The 16,766-nt window shown below is 41.7% G+C and overlaps 1 protein-coding gene across 1 annotated transcript; it reads left to right on the forward strand.

Annotated features, from left to right (window-relative positions):
• Positions 1-11,695: 11,695 nt before the first annotated feature.
• LOC101605195 (putative olfactory receptor 2W6) lies at positions 11,696-12,628 on the forward strand. The gene has a single exon (XM_004670869.2). It carries the CDS (start codon positions 11,696-11,698, stop codon positions 12,626-12,628), a length of 933 nt encoding a protein of 310 aa, XP_004670926.2.
• The last annotated feature ends 4,138 nt before the right edge of the window (positions 12,629-16,766 follow it).

Genomic DNA, 16,766 nt, shown 5'->3' on the forward strand with positions numbered 1-16,766 from the left:
GAGAGAAAGGGTCATTGAGTTTGAAACATGGTCTTGTGTTTTGGAAAGAACCATGGGCACTGTGAAGCAGGTTTGCTGGATGCCTGCATGGAGACCCAATGGAGCCATGAGGATGAGCTGTGGATTGCACTGGAGATGCCGGGACCACAAGATGGCTGCTAACGAAAGCTGCTGGCCCCAGTGTAGCTTTCCAGGAATGTGAGTAGCCTGGCTGGAGGGGTAGAATTCATCCTGAGCTAGAATGAGACCCTACCTCAAAAACAACCCCAAAATTAGATATTAAAAATATTTAAAACTGGATAAAATTAAAAGAAATAAAGATAACACACCTTTAATCCAAGCATGGAAGGCTAAGGTAGAAGGGTCATTGTGAGTTCTAGACCAGCCTGGGACTACAGAGTGTGATCCAGGTCAGCCTGGGCTAGAGTGAGATCCTGCCTCGAAAAATCTAAGAGAGAGAATGAAAGAGAAAAGAATAGTCAAAATACTGAATACACAAAACAAAGGAAAATGACTGAAAGCTATAAGAGAGACACATCCATCACATAAAAACCCACATATACAAATGATTGGATTTCTATGTGAGCAGGAATAGAACTCAGTAGCAGAGGCCAGTAAGTTATAAAGGAGATATAATGGGAATAGAAAGGGGGAGAGAGGGTACTTAATAAGATGGTATTGAATATATGTAAGTAGAAGAACAGATTAATGTGGATGAAAAGGCCTAATTGAAGTCAGGGGAAGAGATTGAGTAAAAGAAAGGTGAAGAGAGGGCTAATCACAATCTAAGAGGAGATAACTAAGTCATATGGAAACCTACATTTTTGGGCAATGGAACACTCAGAAGCCATAGATTATTTCTAGAAAATTTTCAGTGCCAGGGATGAGTACCTTTTAGTGAGTTGTTGGCCAGGAAGGTCCCTGATGCCCCCAAAACATTACAGGCCATTGCCAAGCCATTTGGTTTCCTACCAGGAATAGATAATAAGACCCTATTGCTGAAGATTCCACATACTTGGGCTGCAAGGTCACTGAGAAATCCTGCTGGAGCTGAGCTGAAAACCTCCTCTGTGTAGACCAGCTGACAGAAAGCTGGAAACAGCCATGCTGCATGCAGTTCAATGGGAGAGAGAGAAATCACCAGTGAAGATACTCAGCAGTGGACACTGCAAGCCTTATATTTGGCCAGCCAGGCCAAATGAGCCAACAGGTGCACTAGTGGCATGTCTGTTATGGGGGAAACCAACCATCCTCTAATTTGACTGGAGGCCCATTCCATGGGAGGGAATACATCCCTGATACTGAAAACCTACAACAGGGTACTCATGAGCCCTAGGGGTGTAACATCTGCTGGTATATGGCTAAATGTACATACTGTGCTCACCAACCAGCCCAGAAAGCACTTCTCTTAATGTTCATAACCATATATTAATGCTACTCTCACTTTTGGTTAGAGAAGCTTCTCTTTTCAGATGGCAGTGACCTTGGGATGACTCAGAAGGCACCAGGTTGCTGAGAAGAAGTAACAGAGGAGTGCTCAGCACTGAAATATCTCTATCACACCTTCCAAGGCTCAGGGTCCATTGCAGAAGAGGTGGCAGAAAGAATGTAAGTGTGGCGGTTTGAATAGAATAGATGGCCCCCAATATATTCAGTTCTTTGTTGTTTGTAGTTTGCATCTGCTGGCTACCTAGCTGGAGGCAGTGTCACTGGGTGATCTTAAGGTGTGGTAGTGGGTTTCAGATTTCAATCTGAAGATATGCAAAGTGTGCCTAGCTGGAGTTCCTGAAGTGTTCTGTGTGGCTTTTGACCTTTAGACTTGTACTTATTCTCTCTCTCTGCTTGGTCCTGTGAAGGAAGGCCAGCTTCTTTTGCCATTATGGAACTTCCCCTGGATCTGTAAGCTTCAATAAAGCCCTTCCTCCATAACTGTGCCTGGTCTGGAAGTTCATCTCAGCGAACTTGAAGCTGTCTGCTACAGTAAGAGTCAAAGGAAGGGTAGGACTCCTTACAACATGCTCCTCCAGACACAAAATAGCCTGGATATCCATGACCTCACAGTGCCTGACACTACCTACACAAGACCATCATAATAGGAGGAAAAGATGATGACATCAAAATAAGAGAGAGACTGATTGAGATGAGGAGGGGGGGATATGATGGAGAATGGAGCATTTAAGAGGAAAGTGGAGGGGAGGGAGGGGATTGCCACAGGATATTGTTCACAATTATGGAAGTTGTCAAAAAAAACAAACAAAAAAAAAAACAAAAACAGAAGCTAATTCATTAGTGGAAACCCTAAAAGACAGAAGAGCCTGGAATGTTATATTTCAAGTATTGAAAGACCAGTGCTGTCAACTGCTATATGCAGCTAAATTGTCTCATAATTGAAGGAGAAAGAATAACATCCCATGACAAAAGCAGGCTAAAGGAATTTATGAGCGCTTTTCTGGCCCCACAGAAAATGCTGTCTCCAGATCCCATGTAAGCCAGATGCACAAAGGTGAGGTGGCACAAGCATCTGGCTTTTGATCGTAGTGGCTGAGGCCCTGGCATGCCAATTCTCCCTCTCTGTCTCACTCTCTCTGAAAGAAAAGAAAAAAAAATCTAATTGGCTGAAATGTTGATGAACAAGTAAACAAATTGTCACAATGTGTCTACACAATGGAATGTGAACCACCGCAATACAAAATGTATTGAAAAAACCTTAGAAAAAAATACTATGCTGTTGGGCTGGAGAGATGGCTTAGTGGTTAAGCGCTTGCCTGTGAAGCCTAAGGACCCTGGTTCAAGGCTCCATTCCCCAGGGCCCATGTTAGCCAGATGCACAAGGGGGTGCACACATCTGGAGTTCGTTTGCAATGGCTGGAGGCCCTGTCATGCCCTCTTTCTCTCTCTCTCTCTCACTTTCAAATAAATAAAAATAAACAAAAAATATTTTAAAAATTATGCTGCACAAGAAAGATACCAAAAAAAAAAAAATGACAAACTATTTGAGCTCTTTGCATAAGGTTACAAACAAGTAAACTTTAGGATACATACTGTTCAAATATTACATGGGAATGAGGATTAAGATCTACATTTACTTCTTTTTTTATAGTGGTGCACCAAGGCCTCCTGCTACTGGAAGTGCACTCCAGATGCATGCACCACTGGATCTGACTTTACCTGAGACTAGGGAATCAAACCTGGGTAGTTAGGCTTTGCAGGCAAGTGCCTTATCCACTGAACCACCTCTCTAGTCCTATTTTATTTTTTTTTTCCTTTTCAAAATTTTTTTATTAACAACTTCCATGATTATAAAAAATATCCCATGATAATGCTCTCCCTCCCCTAGTCCTATTTTATTTCTTAAAGTGAGTATATAATGACTATGATTGAAGATCATGATCACCCTAAGAGTAAGGCAGGAAAAGAGAAGAATGACAGGCTCTAGGCTACAGGTAAGTTTCAAGCCCTTGAATCCAGGATAGCCCCAGGACTGTTCATTTATCACCTTTAATTGATTGAAAATAGAATTAGGAGCCGGGCATTGTGGCACACGCCTTTAATCCCAGCACTCAAGAGGCAGAGGTAGGAGGATCACCATGAGTTCAAGGCCACCCTAAAACTACATAAAGAATTCAAGTCATCCTGGGCTGTAGTTAGACCCTAACTTGAAAAAACAACAACAACAACAACAAAAAAAAAGGAACTAGGATGACACTATAATTGAAATACCAATTATAGTCAGTTTATAAATATGCTTAAAAATCAAGTATTTTCAGTCCTATAAATGTACCCTCAGATCATAAACTCTCCACCTTGATAAATTATCCACTAAATAAAAAAATCAAATAGTGTGTTAGTTTTTACACATAGAATTATATTACATTTACAATTTTCAACTTAATGTTAGTATAATATGTAAATAATTAAATCCATCTCAAAAATTAATTTGCACTGAAGAAATCTAAAAAGAGAAGGAGCCAGGTGTGGTGGCACACATTTTTAATCCCAGCACTTGGAGGGCAGAGGTAGGAGGATCATTGTGAGTACAAGGTCAACATGAGACTACATAGTGAATTCCAGGTCAGCCTGGACTAGAGCAAGACCCTCCTTCAAAGATACAACAAAAATAAACCAGGCATGATGGTGCATGCCTTTAATTCCAGCACTTGGGAGGCAGAGGTAGGAGGACTGCCAAGAGTTCGAGGCCACCCTGAGACTACATAGTGAATTCCAGGTCAGCCTGGGCTAGAGTGAGACCCTACCTCAAAAAACCAAAAAATAAAAAATAAATGAAAATAAAAATACTAGGGCTGGACAGATGGCTTAGCAGTTAAGGTGCTTGCCTGCAAAGCCTAAAGACTCATGTTCTACTCTCCAGTTCCCACATAAGCCAGATGCACGATGATGCACAAGTGGGCACACACATCTGGATTTTGATTGCAGTGGCTGAAGTCCCTGGCATGCCAATTATTTCTCTCTTGTGCATAAAAAAAAAAAGGCCATTCTGTTTGGCTTGCCTCAAAAAAAAAAAAAAAAAGAAAAATAAAGAAAGAAAGAAGGAAAAAGTCACTTGTGGTGGCATATGCCTTTAATTCCAGCACTCAGGAGGCAGAGGAGGTGGATCACCATGAGTTCAAGGCCACCCTGAGACTACATAGTGAAGTCTGGGTCAGCCTGGGCTAGAGTGAGATCCTACCTCGAAAAACCAAATTAAAAAAAAACAAAACAAAACAGGGGATATGCTGGAGAGATGACTTAGTGGTTAAGGCACTTGCCTGTGAAGCTGACAGACCCGTGTTTGACTCTCTAGATCCCATGTAGGCCAGATGCACAAAGGTGAGGCAATCATAAGGCTGCATAAGCCCACTAGGTGACTCAAGCATCTGAGGTTGGATTGCAGTGGCTGAGACCCTGATGGCTAATTCTCTCTCCCTCTCTCTCCTTTCCTCCTCGGCCTTTCTCTCACTCGCTCTCTCTCTTTCTCTCTCTCTCTCTCTCTAAAAAAAAAAGGAAGAAAAAAAAAAGGAAGAGATGAAAACCATTGTCTTAAAGCAACTTTTCATAAATTGTTATTTAGATGGGCCTCTGATTGTCACAGGTTTCTTTAATCACCTCTGTGGACGCCAATCCCCGAGGTCTAGACCAAGACAGTAGCCTTTAGACCGGGGCACAGTACTTCCCAGCCACAGCTAATGAGCCTTGGAACACAAAGTGCCAACGAGGTGCCCTCTGGTTTAATGACCTATAAATGTGGATGAGCATACAATTAACATTTAAAAATGTTGAACCAAAAATACATTAAGCCAAAACCAATTCATCAATTGTTCTCCATCGTTTCCACATCTAGCTTTATCCAACATTCAAGGCACAGGCTTGTACTAAATTTTAGTTCAAATATCACACTTTAGTGTGAATGGGATTGTAATGTCAGTATAAGAAAAACTGGTGGTTAGTCCAGTTTCTCAGTGCTTTAATGTATTGTCCCACAGGAAGTTTTTCTGAATTATAAATGAGGAAAAGATCATTCTAAGAGACCACGAAAACATCTGGACTACATTAGAACACATGGCTGTGAGCTCTCCCTGTGTGGAAACACATTCTCGTGACTCAGTGCTCTGGTGAGTATCCTGACCATCTCCAACAGGAAGGGATGGGTGTGAAATCAGAGCCAAGGGTCTCAGTGTGACAGGAAAACAAAACCAGTCACAGTGTCTGGTGTGTAAATGCATGCATATATATAAAAATGCTGCTCAGGAGGGAGACATAAAATTCAAAGCAATCGCTGGTAGATTTTGAAGTGTCTCAACAATCTCTGTCAAGCCTGTGCTGAGTATTCTAGACTTAATGTTACTTAGTCCTCCCACAACCATTGCACAAAGCAGGTACTGTTGAAATAACCACAGGTGAGGAGAGTGGGGCTTAGGGAAGACGATGGCCTGGCTCGCGTTCACATGGTAAGAAAATGGCAGAGATCCGTGGTAAAAACACACAGGTTCTATGAATCCAGAGTCGTAACTCTTTGAATCTTACCATTTTCTGTTTAGACTTTCCAGCAATATACTCTTGTTTTATTATCAATAAATAGTCCATTTAACATGTTTTTAATATTCAAGCAGTTTTAATGTATTTATTAATTTATTTACTTATTTGCAAGCACAGAGAGAATGAGCACACCAGGGCCCCCAGCACTGCAAATGAAGTCCAGATGCATGCGCCCTTTCTGTGCATCTGGCTGTACGTGGGCACTGGGGAATCAAACTCTGGTCATTAGGTTTTGTTGAGCCATCTCTCTAGCCCTGAAGCAGTTTTTAAATTTTACATTTCAAATTTTCTCTTCATATCAAATCATGTATACCAAGTTATGCTCAAATATGTTTGATCCATTTGTCTTAAAATGTACCAACCTGCCGGGCGTGGTGGCGCACGCCTTTAATCCCAGCACTCGGGAGGCAGAGGTAGGAGGATCGCCGTGAGTTCAAGGCCACCCTGAGACTACAGAGTTAATTCCAGGTCAGCCTGGACCAGAGTGAGACCCTACCTCGAAAAACCAAAAAAAAAAAAAAAAATGTACCAACCTCAGTAAACTTATTTCTGGAAACTGAAATATTCCCATAGTGTTAAAACATGACAAACTGGTTGTGGGTTAAGATATAGCATACCTCATTTTACCATCTATTTCTTTAGCTCCATTGGGTCTAAGTCTCACTTTTCATTTCACACTCATTTTCAAATTGAAGTTAAAACAACACTCACCATAGATACCAGAGACTTAAATCAAAATGTGAAATGTTAACACATAAAATGGAAAGTTCTGTATTTGAATGGACAGCATTCTGCCTGGGGAAATGTTACTAATAAGAATACCAGGGCCTTGGGGCTGGAGAGATGGTTCAGTGGTTAAAGGTGTTTGCTTGCAAAGCGTGATAGCCTGGGTTCAATTTGCCAGTACCCATGTAAAACCAGACACACAAAGTGGCACATGTGTCTAGAATTCATGGGCAGGAGGCCCTGATGTGCTTATTCTTTCTCTCTCTCCCTCTTTTTCTCTCTCAAACAAATAAAAATATAAAAATAGAATTCCAGGGATATCAAGGCATGGTGGAGCATGACATTAATCCCATCACTCAGGAGGCAGAGGTAGCAGGATCACCATGAGTTGGAGGCCACCCTGAGACTACATAGTGAATTATTGGTCAGCCTGAGCTACAGTGAGAACCTACCCCAAATAAAAAGAATTTCAGGGACTTATGTAACACAAAGTTAGTGCAGAGCCAATGTATGTGTTTTACACCTAAAATCACCAGGCTATGTCTTAGAAAAAGTGTGCACATCGCAGGTGCCCATGGTTCTCCTACATGAGACTGCACATCCACAGGGCAGTGTCTCTTAGACCTCACTAATGTGAGGCCAGGATGGACCATGATGTCAATGGAGAGAGGTCAAGAAAGCATGAAAGTTCAAGGTCATGCGGCCTGAGGCACCCTACTAGTGTGGTTTGTATGGAGAGAGAAGATAGATTTGAGCAGTCAAAGAAACTTAAAAGATATCCAATATCTTAGATAGATTTTTATGTGTTCACTTGTGAGAGAAAGAAAGTGAGAGGAAGAGACTAAGAAAGAAAGAGATCATGGGCAAGCCAGGACCCCCGGCCACTGCATATGAAATGCAGACACATGAGCCTTGTTGCATCTGACTTTATCTCACCACACGTTTTTTTTTTTTTTTTTTCCTAGGTAGGGTCTCACTCTAGGCCAGGCTGACCTGAAATTCACTATGTAGTCCCAGAATGGCCTTGAACTCATGACGACCCTCCTATCTCTGCCTCCCAAGTGCTGGGATTAAAAGTGTGCACCATCTTGCCTGGCCACACGAGTGTTTTTTTGTTAGTTGGTGGGTATCTAAATTGTTTACTTTAAAAATATTTTTATTTGTTTGCAAGCAGAGAGAGAGACAGATAGGCAGAATGGGGCACGCCAGAGCCTCCAGGCAGTAGAAATGAACTCCAGGTCACATGCCAGCCACATTGTGATCCAGCTTTGCCTGGGACAAGCGCATTAACCACTGAACCATCTCTCCAGCCCCCCATAATTTTAAAACTATTTTTATGTATTTATTTCCAAGTAGAGTGAGAAGAGACACAGACAATTGATTATTTATTTTTCATTTCGTTGAGAGAGAAAGATCGATGGAAATAGTGAGGACGGGAATGCCAGGGCCCCTAGTTACTGCAAATGAACTCCAGATACATGGGCCACCTTGTGCATCTGGCCCTTGTGGGGACTGCAGAATCGGACCACCTGGTTCCGTGGGCTCTGTAGGCAAGAGACTTAACCACTGAACCATTCTCCAGCCACGGCAATTGTTTCATAATGAGGGGGAGTTATGGTACTGGTCACTCCTAGCCACCCTTGTGCTTTTTGTTAGTTGGTGGGGCCTCAACTGTGTCTTAGTAAAACTGTTCTGAGACGTGGAGGTTAGGTGAGTTGACCATTCGTGTTTCTTTCAGAATACACAGACCAAGCCTGAGCCTGGGTGGTGCCAATTAGGGATGTTTTAGTCCAATACGGGTAAGTGACAGTGACTACAGAAAAACTGATTTCCTTGTCACTGAGTTTGTACAAATAAAAGTTGTCTATTGTCCTGTGGGAAGAATCCCTATTCCTAGCAGAAGGCTTTTGCGTGAGGTCTCTTTGCCCTTAAAATCTATGGCTTTTAAATTCTAAAACACATTTGAAGAATGAAACAAATGCCAATATGGCTGGTGATGAAGGCACTGGGCTGTCAAAGCCATCTCCTCACTTCAACTGGGCACAAAGCCGTCCAGTAAAACTAGTAGCAGGAAATGTAACATTTATCTCCAAAAGGATAGGTGGAATATGTATATGGAGGAAGGCAGACTCAGTTTATTTTATTTATTTTTATATTAATATTATTGTTTATTTATTTTGGTTTCTCGAGGTAGAGTCTCACTCTAGCCCAGGCTGACCTGGGATTCACTATGTAGTCTCAGGGTGGCCTCGAACTCACTGCAATCCTCCTACATTTGCCTATCGAGGGCTGGGATTAAAGGCGTGCACCACATGCCTGGCCCTCAGTTTATTTTTTTAATATTTGTATTTATTTATTTGCAATCAGAGAGAGATAGAAGAGAGATGAAGAGATAGAGAGAATGGGCACACTAGGGCCTCCAGCCACTGCAAATGAACTCCAGATGCATGTGCCACCTTATACATCTGTCTTATGTGGGTCTTGGGGAATTAAACCTGAGTCCTTTGACTTTGCAGGCAAGAGCCTTAACCATTAAGTCATGTCCCCAATCCCAGTTTATGTTATTAGAATTACAGATAAAGCCGGGCGTGGTGGCACACGCCTTTAATCCTAGCACTCGGGAGGCAGAGGTAGGAGGATCACCATGAGTTCAAGGCCACTCTGAGACTACACAGTGAATTCCAGGTCAGCCTGTGCTAAAGTGAGACCCTACCACAAAAAAACAAACAAAAAACAACCAAAACACTACATCTCAACCTCATACAACTTGCTACTAAAACTTTCTTCTTTATAATTATAGCATGTTAATATTCTAACTGATGTTTACATAACAATGCCTTACTTGGGATAATTTATCTTGGCATATTTTAATGAAAATTTGCTCATGCAAATGGAATTTCAAAGGGGAAAGTGGGGGGGAGGGAGGGAATTACCATGGAATATTTTTTTATAATCATGGAAAATGCTAATAAAAATTAAAAAAAAAAAGAAAAGAAAATTTGCTCATGCTCCCAAGACAATTATAAGCATAGGGCACCCTAGATCTGAAGTGCACAGTCAGAAATCACTGACATAAAAATTAAACGAGGGCTGGAAAGATGACTTAGTGGTTAAGGGGCTTGCTGGCAAAGCCAGAGGATCCAGGTTCAATTCCCCAGTACCTACGTAAAGCCTGATGCACAAGGTGGAGCAGTTGTCTGGAGTTCATTGCAGTAGCTGGAGGCCCTGCTGTGCCCAGTCTCTGTCTCCCTATCTGCTTCTTTCTCTGTCAAGTAAATAAATGAAATATTTTTTAAATTAACAATAGATAAATATTCAACTACAGAGGGATGCAAGAGGTAATGTGAGGGGTGAAATGATCAAAATATAGTATACACATGTATACAATAGTCAAAAATAAAATTAAATAATTAAATGATCAAAAAATAATTGAGTAACCATTCCATGTGTTTAATGAGATGTTTCAATGTTCAGACATAGTAAGATTAATGAATGTTCATTCCTTCCTGTAATCTTTTTGAGGCAAATTGGGTATTTTACATAAAAAGACTCCAATGTAAGCCAGGCAAGGTGGGGCATGTCTTTAATCTCAGCACTCAAGAGGCTGAGTTGGGAGGATCACCATGAATTCAAGGCCATCCTAAGTCTATGTAGGGAATTCCAGGTCAACCTGGATCAGAGTGAGACCCTACCTCGAAAAAAAAAAAAAAAAAAGAAAGAAAGAAAGAAAGAAAGAAAGAAAGAAAGAAAGAAAGAAAGAAAAAAATACTCCAGTGGTAAATTCCATTGAAGACAAGGCTCTCCAGCAAACTGCCTTTTCTTCGAATTGCCTGCCTGGCTATCTCTGAGGAACGGCCTGGGAAAGGGCCATTCCTGTGTCTGGGGTGGACAAGAGGCACTGAGAGTATTTACTTACTCTGCAAAAATCTGTGAAGTTACATAGATGGTGTAATATCACACAGTAAAGGTATTCAAGAATAGTTTCCATACTTGCACATAAAAGTTGGCAAGAAAGAATATTTAATATGGTGGCAATCAAGGACACACTAATAACAATAATGTCTGCATAGTTTGGAAACAAAAAAAATTGATACAATAACAACAATCTCGATCCTGATGAGGGACATAGACATTCCAAAACGAATATGAAAAGTGATTCTGTCATAGCATGGTGAAGTTTACACCAAAATTATACCTTTTCATTTGTTTGTTTGTTTTGTTTTTGTTTTTGGAGGTAGGGTCTCACTCTAGCCCTGGCTGACCTAGAATTCACTGTGTAGTCTCAGGTTGGCCTCGAACTCACAAAAATCCTCCTACCTATGCCTCCCAAGTACTGGGATCAAAGGCATACAACAACCACCAGGCCTGGCACACTTAACTTTTCACTTAAAGTTCAGCTCCTTTGATAAAGAAAAGATTTATCACAATCAAATGTTAACTATCATAGTTTGGGAAGAAAATCTTGAATATATCTTATTCTACCAAGGTGCAGGTCACACGTGAGCTTCTCCAGAAGCTAACAAAGGGCTAGGGAGAAATGGCTTAATGATTAATGAGCTGACATTGCTCCACAAAAAACTGGATACTCCATTACATACACATTTATATTTAAAAAAAAAAAACCAACATATCATCCTCATACAAGTTGTTACTAAAATTTTCTTCTTTCTCTATGAAAATTTTATAGTATTTTCATATCTAACTGACATTTACACAATGGAATGTCAACCCTTTTCAATGATATACAGTATACAGCAATAGCCTTATTACATTATTATACAATCACTTTGGCTTTAAGTAAATATGGGAAAACTGGAATTTGAACACCAGATATTTATCAACATGGCCCAGAAAGTGTCAGAGATTGGCAGGTCTATCTAAGGTTGAATACATTTTCAATGACCATGACACAGCCCCCTGGCTTTCACAGGAAGTGATGGAAACAAGCAATGGAAGCTCTGGAACAGACTTCATCCTTCTGGGGTTCTCTAGTCGGCCGCAGCTGGAGAGAGTCATCTCCGCGGTCGTCTTCCTCTTCTACCTTGTGACTCTGCTAGGAAACACAACCATCATCGTGCTGTCCTATCTAGACGCGCATCTCCACACGCCCATGTACTTCTTCTTATCGAACTTGTCCTTCCTGGACCTCTGCTACACCACTAGCATCGTCCCCCAGATGCTGGTAAACCTCTGGGGTCCACAGAAGACCATCACATTTGGAGGGTGTGTGCTCCAGTTCTTCTTTGCCCTGGACCTGGGGGCCACGGAGTGTCTCCTGCTGGCAGTGATGGCCTATGACCGCTATGTAGCTGTCTGTCAGCCCCTTCACTACACGGTCATCATGCACCCTGAGCTTTGCCAAAAGATGGTGCTCTCGGCCTGGCTGGGTGGTCTTGGCAGTGCCTTAATTCTTTGCTCCTTGACTTTGAAGTTGCCAAGATGTGGGCACCGGGAAGTAGACAATTTTTTCTGTGAAATGCCAGCATTGATTAAGATGGCCTGTGTCTATTCCAGAGTCATGGAGGTTGTCGTCTTTGCCCTTGGAGTTATACTTCTCCTAATGCCTCTGTCACTAATTCTCATCTCATATGGAGTCATCACTCAAGCTGTAATGAGAATTAAGTCAGCAGCAAGGTGGAAAAAGGTCCTTAATACATGTGGTTCCCACCTCACAGTAGTAACTCTGTTTTATGGGACAGTCATTTATATGTACATGAAGCCACAGAAAACCACATCCCAAGATGAGGGAAAGTTCTTCACTCTGTTTTACACAATTGTCACCCCCAGCCTTAACCCTCTGATCTACACCTTGAGAAACAAAGATGTGAAGAACGCAGTGAAGAGGATACTGTGCATTAAAAAATGTTGAGAAGGGGCTGAAGAGATTCTCAGTGATTAAGGCACCTGCCTGCAAAGGCCAATGACCCAGATTCAACTCTCCAGGACCCACTTAAAGCCAGATGTACAGTGGCACATGCATCTAGAGTTTGTTTGTAGCAGCTAGAAGTCCTGGCGTGCCCATTCTCTCTCTCTCTCTCTCTCTCTCTCTCTCTCTCTCTCTCTCTCTCATTCTCTCCTCTCTTCTCTATTTTTCTATTTGCAAATAAATAAATAAAAATTTTTCAAGAATAAAGAAGTTGAAGAAAATCATGTATCTCATGGAAAAATAAGCCACAATGAAATGTAGAAAGCTAAATAAATACTCATCTTTACCAATATAAATGTATTCATTGTTCCTGATCATTCAGCTTGTAGTAGGATTTGTACTACATATAATTTTTTAATTTGTAAAAGAACAGTAATGATTACAGATACATAGGAGATACTTATAGGTACATAAAATACTATGTGTGCCTAAAAAACAATAATATACTAAAATAATAATGAAATATGATACTTACTATAAAAAGATATGTGAAAGTATGATTCTTAGAGACATGTCTCAGTGGTTAAAGTGCTTGTCTGCAAAGCCGAACGACCCCAGTTAAATTCCCCAGTACCCACATAAGGCCAAATACACCAACTGGCACATGTATCTGGAGTTTGTTTGCAGCAAATGGAAGCCCTGTTGCACCCATTCTCTCTTTCTCCTCTCTCTCTCTCTCAATCTCTCTCTCCTTGCAAATAAATAAAAGTATTTTTGAAAAATTTGAAAGATTTCAAACAGGCTCCTACTCTAAGGTGAAAGTGTAATATGGGGTGTCATTTTGCCTCTTGTCCTGTAATTTTATGGGAAATGCAGCTCAGTTTCGTTGGCATGATGAGGGCTGCATAGGCTCTGCACATCCCACCTCTGCCTCAAGCCTTAGCTGGACATACGGCGGCCATGCTGCAAACTGCATTCCTACCCCGGCCTCCACCAGCCCAGGGCCAAGGCAGTGATGGCTCCCACGGCTGGGTCCTCCTCTGCAGTGGGAACAGACTTGCTCTCACTTTCCTCCCTCCCTGTCCTGTTGGCTGGAGTGTAAATGTGGACAGTTCCCATCGTGTCACCATGGTGCTGAGAAGTGACAGAGGAGTGCTCAGCACTGACACATCTCTATCACACCTTCCAAGGCTCAGCGTCCATTGTGGAAGAGATGGCGGAAAGAACTTAACAGCCAAAGGAAGATTATGGCTCCTTACAATGCACTCTTTCAGACACAAAATGGCCTGGATACCCATGACCTCACAATGCCTGACACTACCTACATAAGACCATCATAATAGGAGGAAAAGATATGGCATAAAAATAAGAAAAGTGCTGGGCGTGATGGCACATGCCTTTAATCCCATCACTCATGAGTTCAAGGCCACCCTGAGATACATAGTGAATTCCAGGTCAGCCTGTATTACAGTGAGACACTACCTCAAAAAAAAAATAAAAATAAATAAATAGAGACTGATTAGAAGGGGAGAGGATATGGTGGAGAATGGAGTTGTGAAGAAGAATGTTGGGGGAGGGAATTACCATGATTGATTGTCTATAATTATTGTGGTGGTTTGAATAGAATAGATGGCCCCCAATATATTCAGTTGTTTGTTTGTAGTTTGCATCTGTAGCCACCTGGCTGGAGGCAGTGTCACTGGGTGATCTTAAGTGTGGTGGTGGGTTTCAGATTTCAATCTAAAGATATACAAAGTGTGCCTAGCTGGAGTTCCTGGAGTGTGCTGTGTGGCTTTTTGGCTTTTGGCTTGTACTTCTCTCTCTCTGCTTGATCCTGTGAAGGCAGACCAGCTTCTTCTGCCATTTATTAACTTCCTCTGGATCTGTAGGCTTCAATAAATATCCCTTCCTCCATAACTGTGCCTGGTCTGGAAGTTCATTTCAGCAAACCTGAAACTGTCTGCTACAATTATGGAAATTGTCAGTAAAAATGTTTTAAAAGATCTCATGGACTATTTATGCTCCAGAAGGAGGCTTTCCATCCTTCCCATTGGCTCTCATACACTCAATTAACTTTTTTTCCTTTTGTTGAAGTCTTTGATTCCATTTTAACTGCTTTTTAGGAGGTGGGTTTTTCTAGTTCTTTCTGAATTTAAGTTTTTGAGATAGGGTCTTGTTATGTAGCCAAAGATGGCCTTTAATTTGTGATCCTTTTGCCTTACCCTCCCGAACGCTGGAATTATAGGCATACACTTCCACTTCTTGCCTCCATACATGTTTGTCAGTTTGATGTAAAACTCCTCAGCTATGCAGAAGCTTGTGTGAACAGAAGGTCACTGGTCTCTAAAGTAACTGCTTGGGTTCCTTCTTGAAAAATATCACCACATGTCATAGAGGAAAGTGGCTCTCAGGAAGTACATTTTAAATTATAGTGAGTCAGTTCCTTCTAAGCTACTCTGTATCAGGTGTCAGAATTTTTCTTAGCATTGGCTATGGTTTAACCTTTCTACTGTGTAAGTATCAGTTAAAAGCCCAAACCTGCCAGGCATGGTGGCACACACCTTTAGTCCCAGCATTTGGGAGGCAGAGGTAGGAGGATCACCATGAGTCTGAGGCCAATCTGACACTACATAATGAATTCCAGGTCAGCCTGAGCTAGAGTCCCTACTTCGAAAAAACAAACAAACAAAAAAAGACAAAATCTGCATAAACCATCCTTTACTGAAAATGTTAGATGGGGCCTGTATATCCATGACCTCACAGTGCCTGACACTACCTACACAAGACCATCCTAATAGGAGGAAAAGATCATGACATCAAAACAAAAGAAAGACTGATTGAGAGTGGGAGGGGATATGATGGAGAATGGAGTTTCAAAGGGGAAAGGGGGAGGAGGGAAGGCATTAACATGGAATATTTTTTATAGTCATGGAAGTTGTTAATAAAAAAAATTTGGAAAGGAAAAAAAAAAAAGAAAATGTTAGCTGGGCTATGCCATATAAGACTTCATGGAAAAATGGATGGACCTGGAAAGGATTATACTAAGTGAGGTAATCCAGGCCCAGAAAGCCAAGTGCCACATGTTCTCTCTCATATGTGGATCCTAGCTGCAGATGATTGGGCTTCTGCGTGAGAAGGAAAATACTTAGTAGCAGAGGCCAGTAAGTTAAAAAGGAGACATAAAGGGAAGAGAAAGGAAGGGAGGAGGATACTTAATAGGTTGATATTGTATATATGTAAGTACAATGATTGTAATGGGGAGGTAATATGATGGAGAATGGAATTTCAAAGGGGAAAGTGTCAGGGGGGAGGGAGGGAATTACCATGGGATTTTTTTTTTATAATCATGGAAAATGTTAATAAAAATTTAAAAATTAAAAAAAAAAAATTTAAAAAAAAGAATAGCTCCTGGGCTGGAGAGGTGGCTTAGTGGTTAAAATGCTTGCCTGAAAAGCCCAAGGACTCCTGTTTGACTCTTTAGGTCTCACATAAGCCAGATACACAGTGACACAAGCATTCAAGGTGGAACACATGCGTGCAAGGGGGCGTACTCATCTGGAGTTGATCACAGTAGCTGGAGGCCCTGGCCTGCCAATTCTTTCTCTCTCTCTCTCTCTCTATCTCTCTCTCTCTCTCTCTCTCTCTCTCTCTCTCTCTCTCTCACACACACACACACACACACACACACAAGAGGAGTGAGCGAATGGGGGGGGGCAGACAGGAGGGCGGAGCATGCATACTTGCGAGATTAGCTTGCCAGGGGGGTGTCAGGGTGCCATGGCAGGGTCACCACCATGGAGTCGGTGAAGCCCAAGATCCCGGTCCAGCAGCAGAAAAAAAAAAAAAATTCATGGAAAAGCCGTGTGGCTGGGAGGTAGAGCTCGGTGGTGGAGTTCCTGGTAGGCACATGTGAGACCATCCCAGAACCAAAAAAAAAAAAAAAACCAAAAACCAGATTACATGGGTAGGATAGCTCAGTTCTAAATTAAAATAGACTCTTGGACTGGGGAGATGACTTAGTGGTTAAGGCACTTGTCTACAAAGCCAAAACCCAGATTTGAATCCCCAGGACCCACATAACCCAGATGCACACCTGGAGTTTACTTGCAGTAGCTGGAGGCCGTGGCACTTCATTTCTCTC

This window comes from Jaculus jaculus, chromosome 13 (assembly GCF_020740685.1).
Source record: "Jaculus jaculus isolate mJacJac1 chromosome 13, mJacJac1.mat.Y.cur, whole genome shotgun sequence".
NCBI classification, from domain to species: Eukaryota; Metazoa; Chordata; class Mammalia; order Rodentia; family Dipodidae; genus Jaculus; species Jaculus jaculus.

Excerpts from the sequence above, each read along its gene's own strand:
- LOC101605195 (XM_004670869.2), top strand. The coding sequence starts at position 11,696 with ATGGAAACAAGCAATGGAAGCTCTGGAACAGACTTCATCCTTCTGGGG.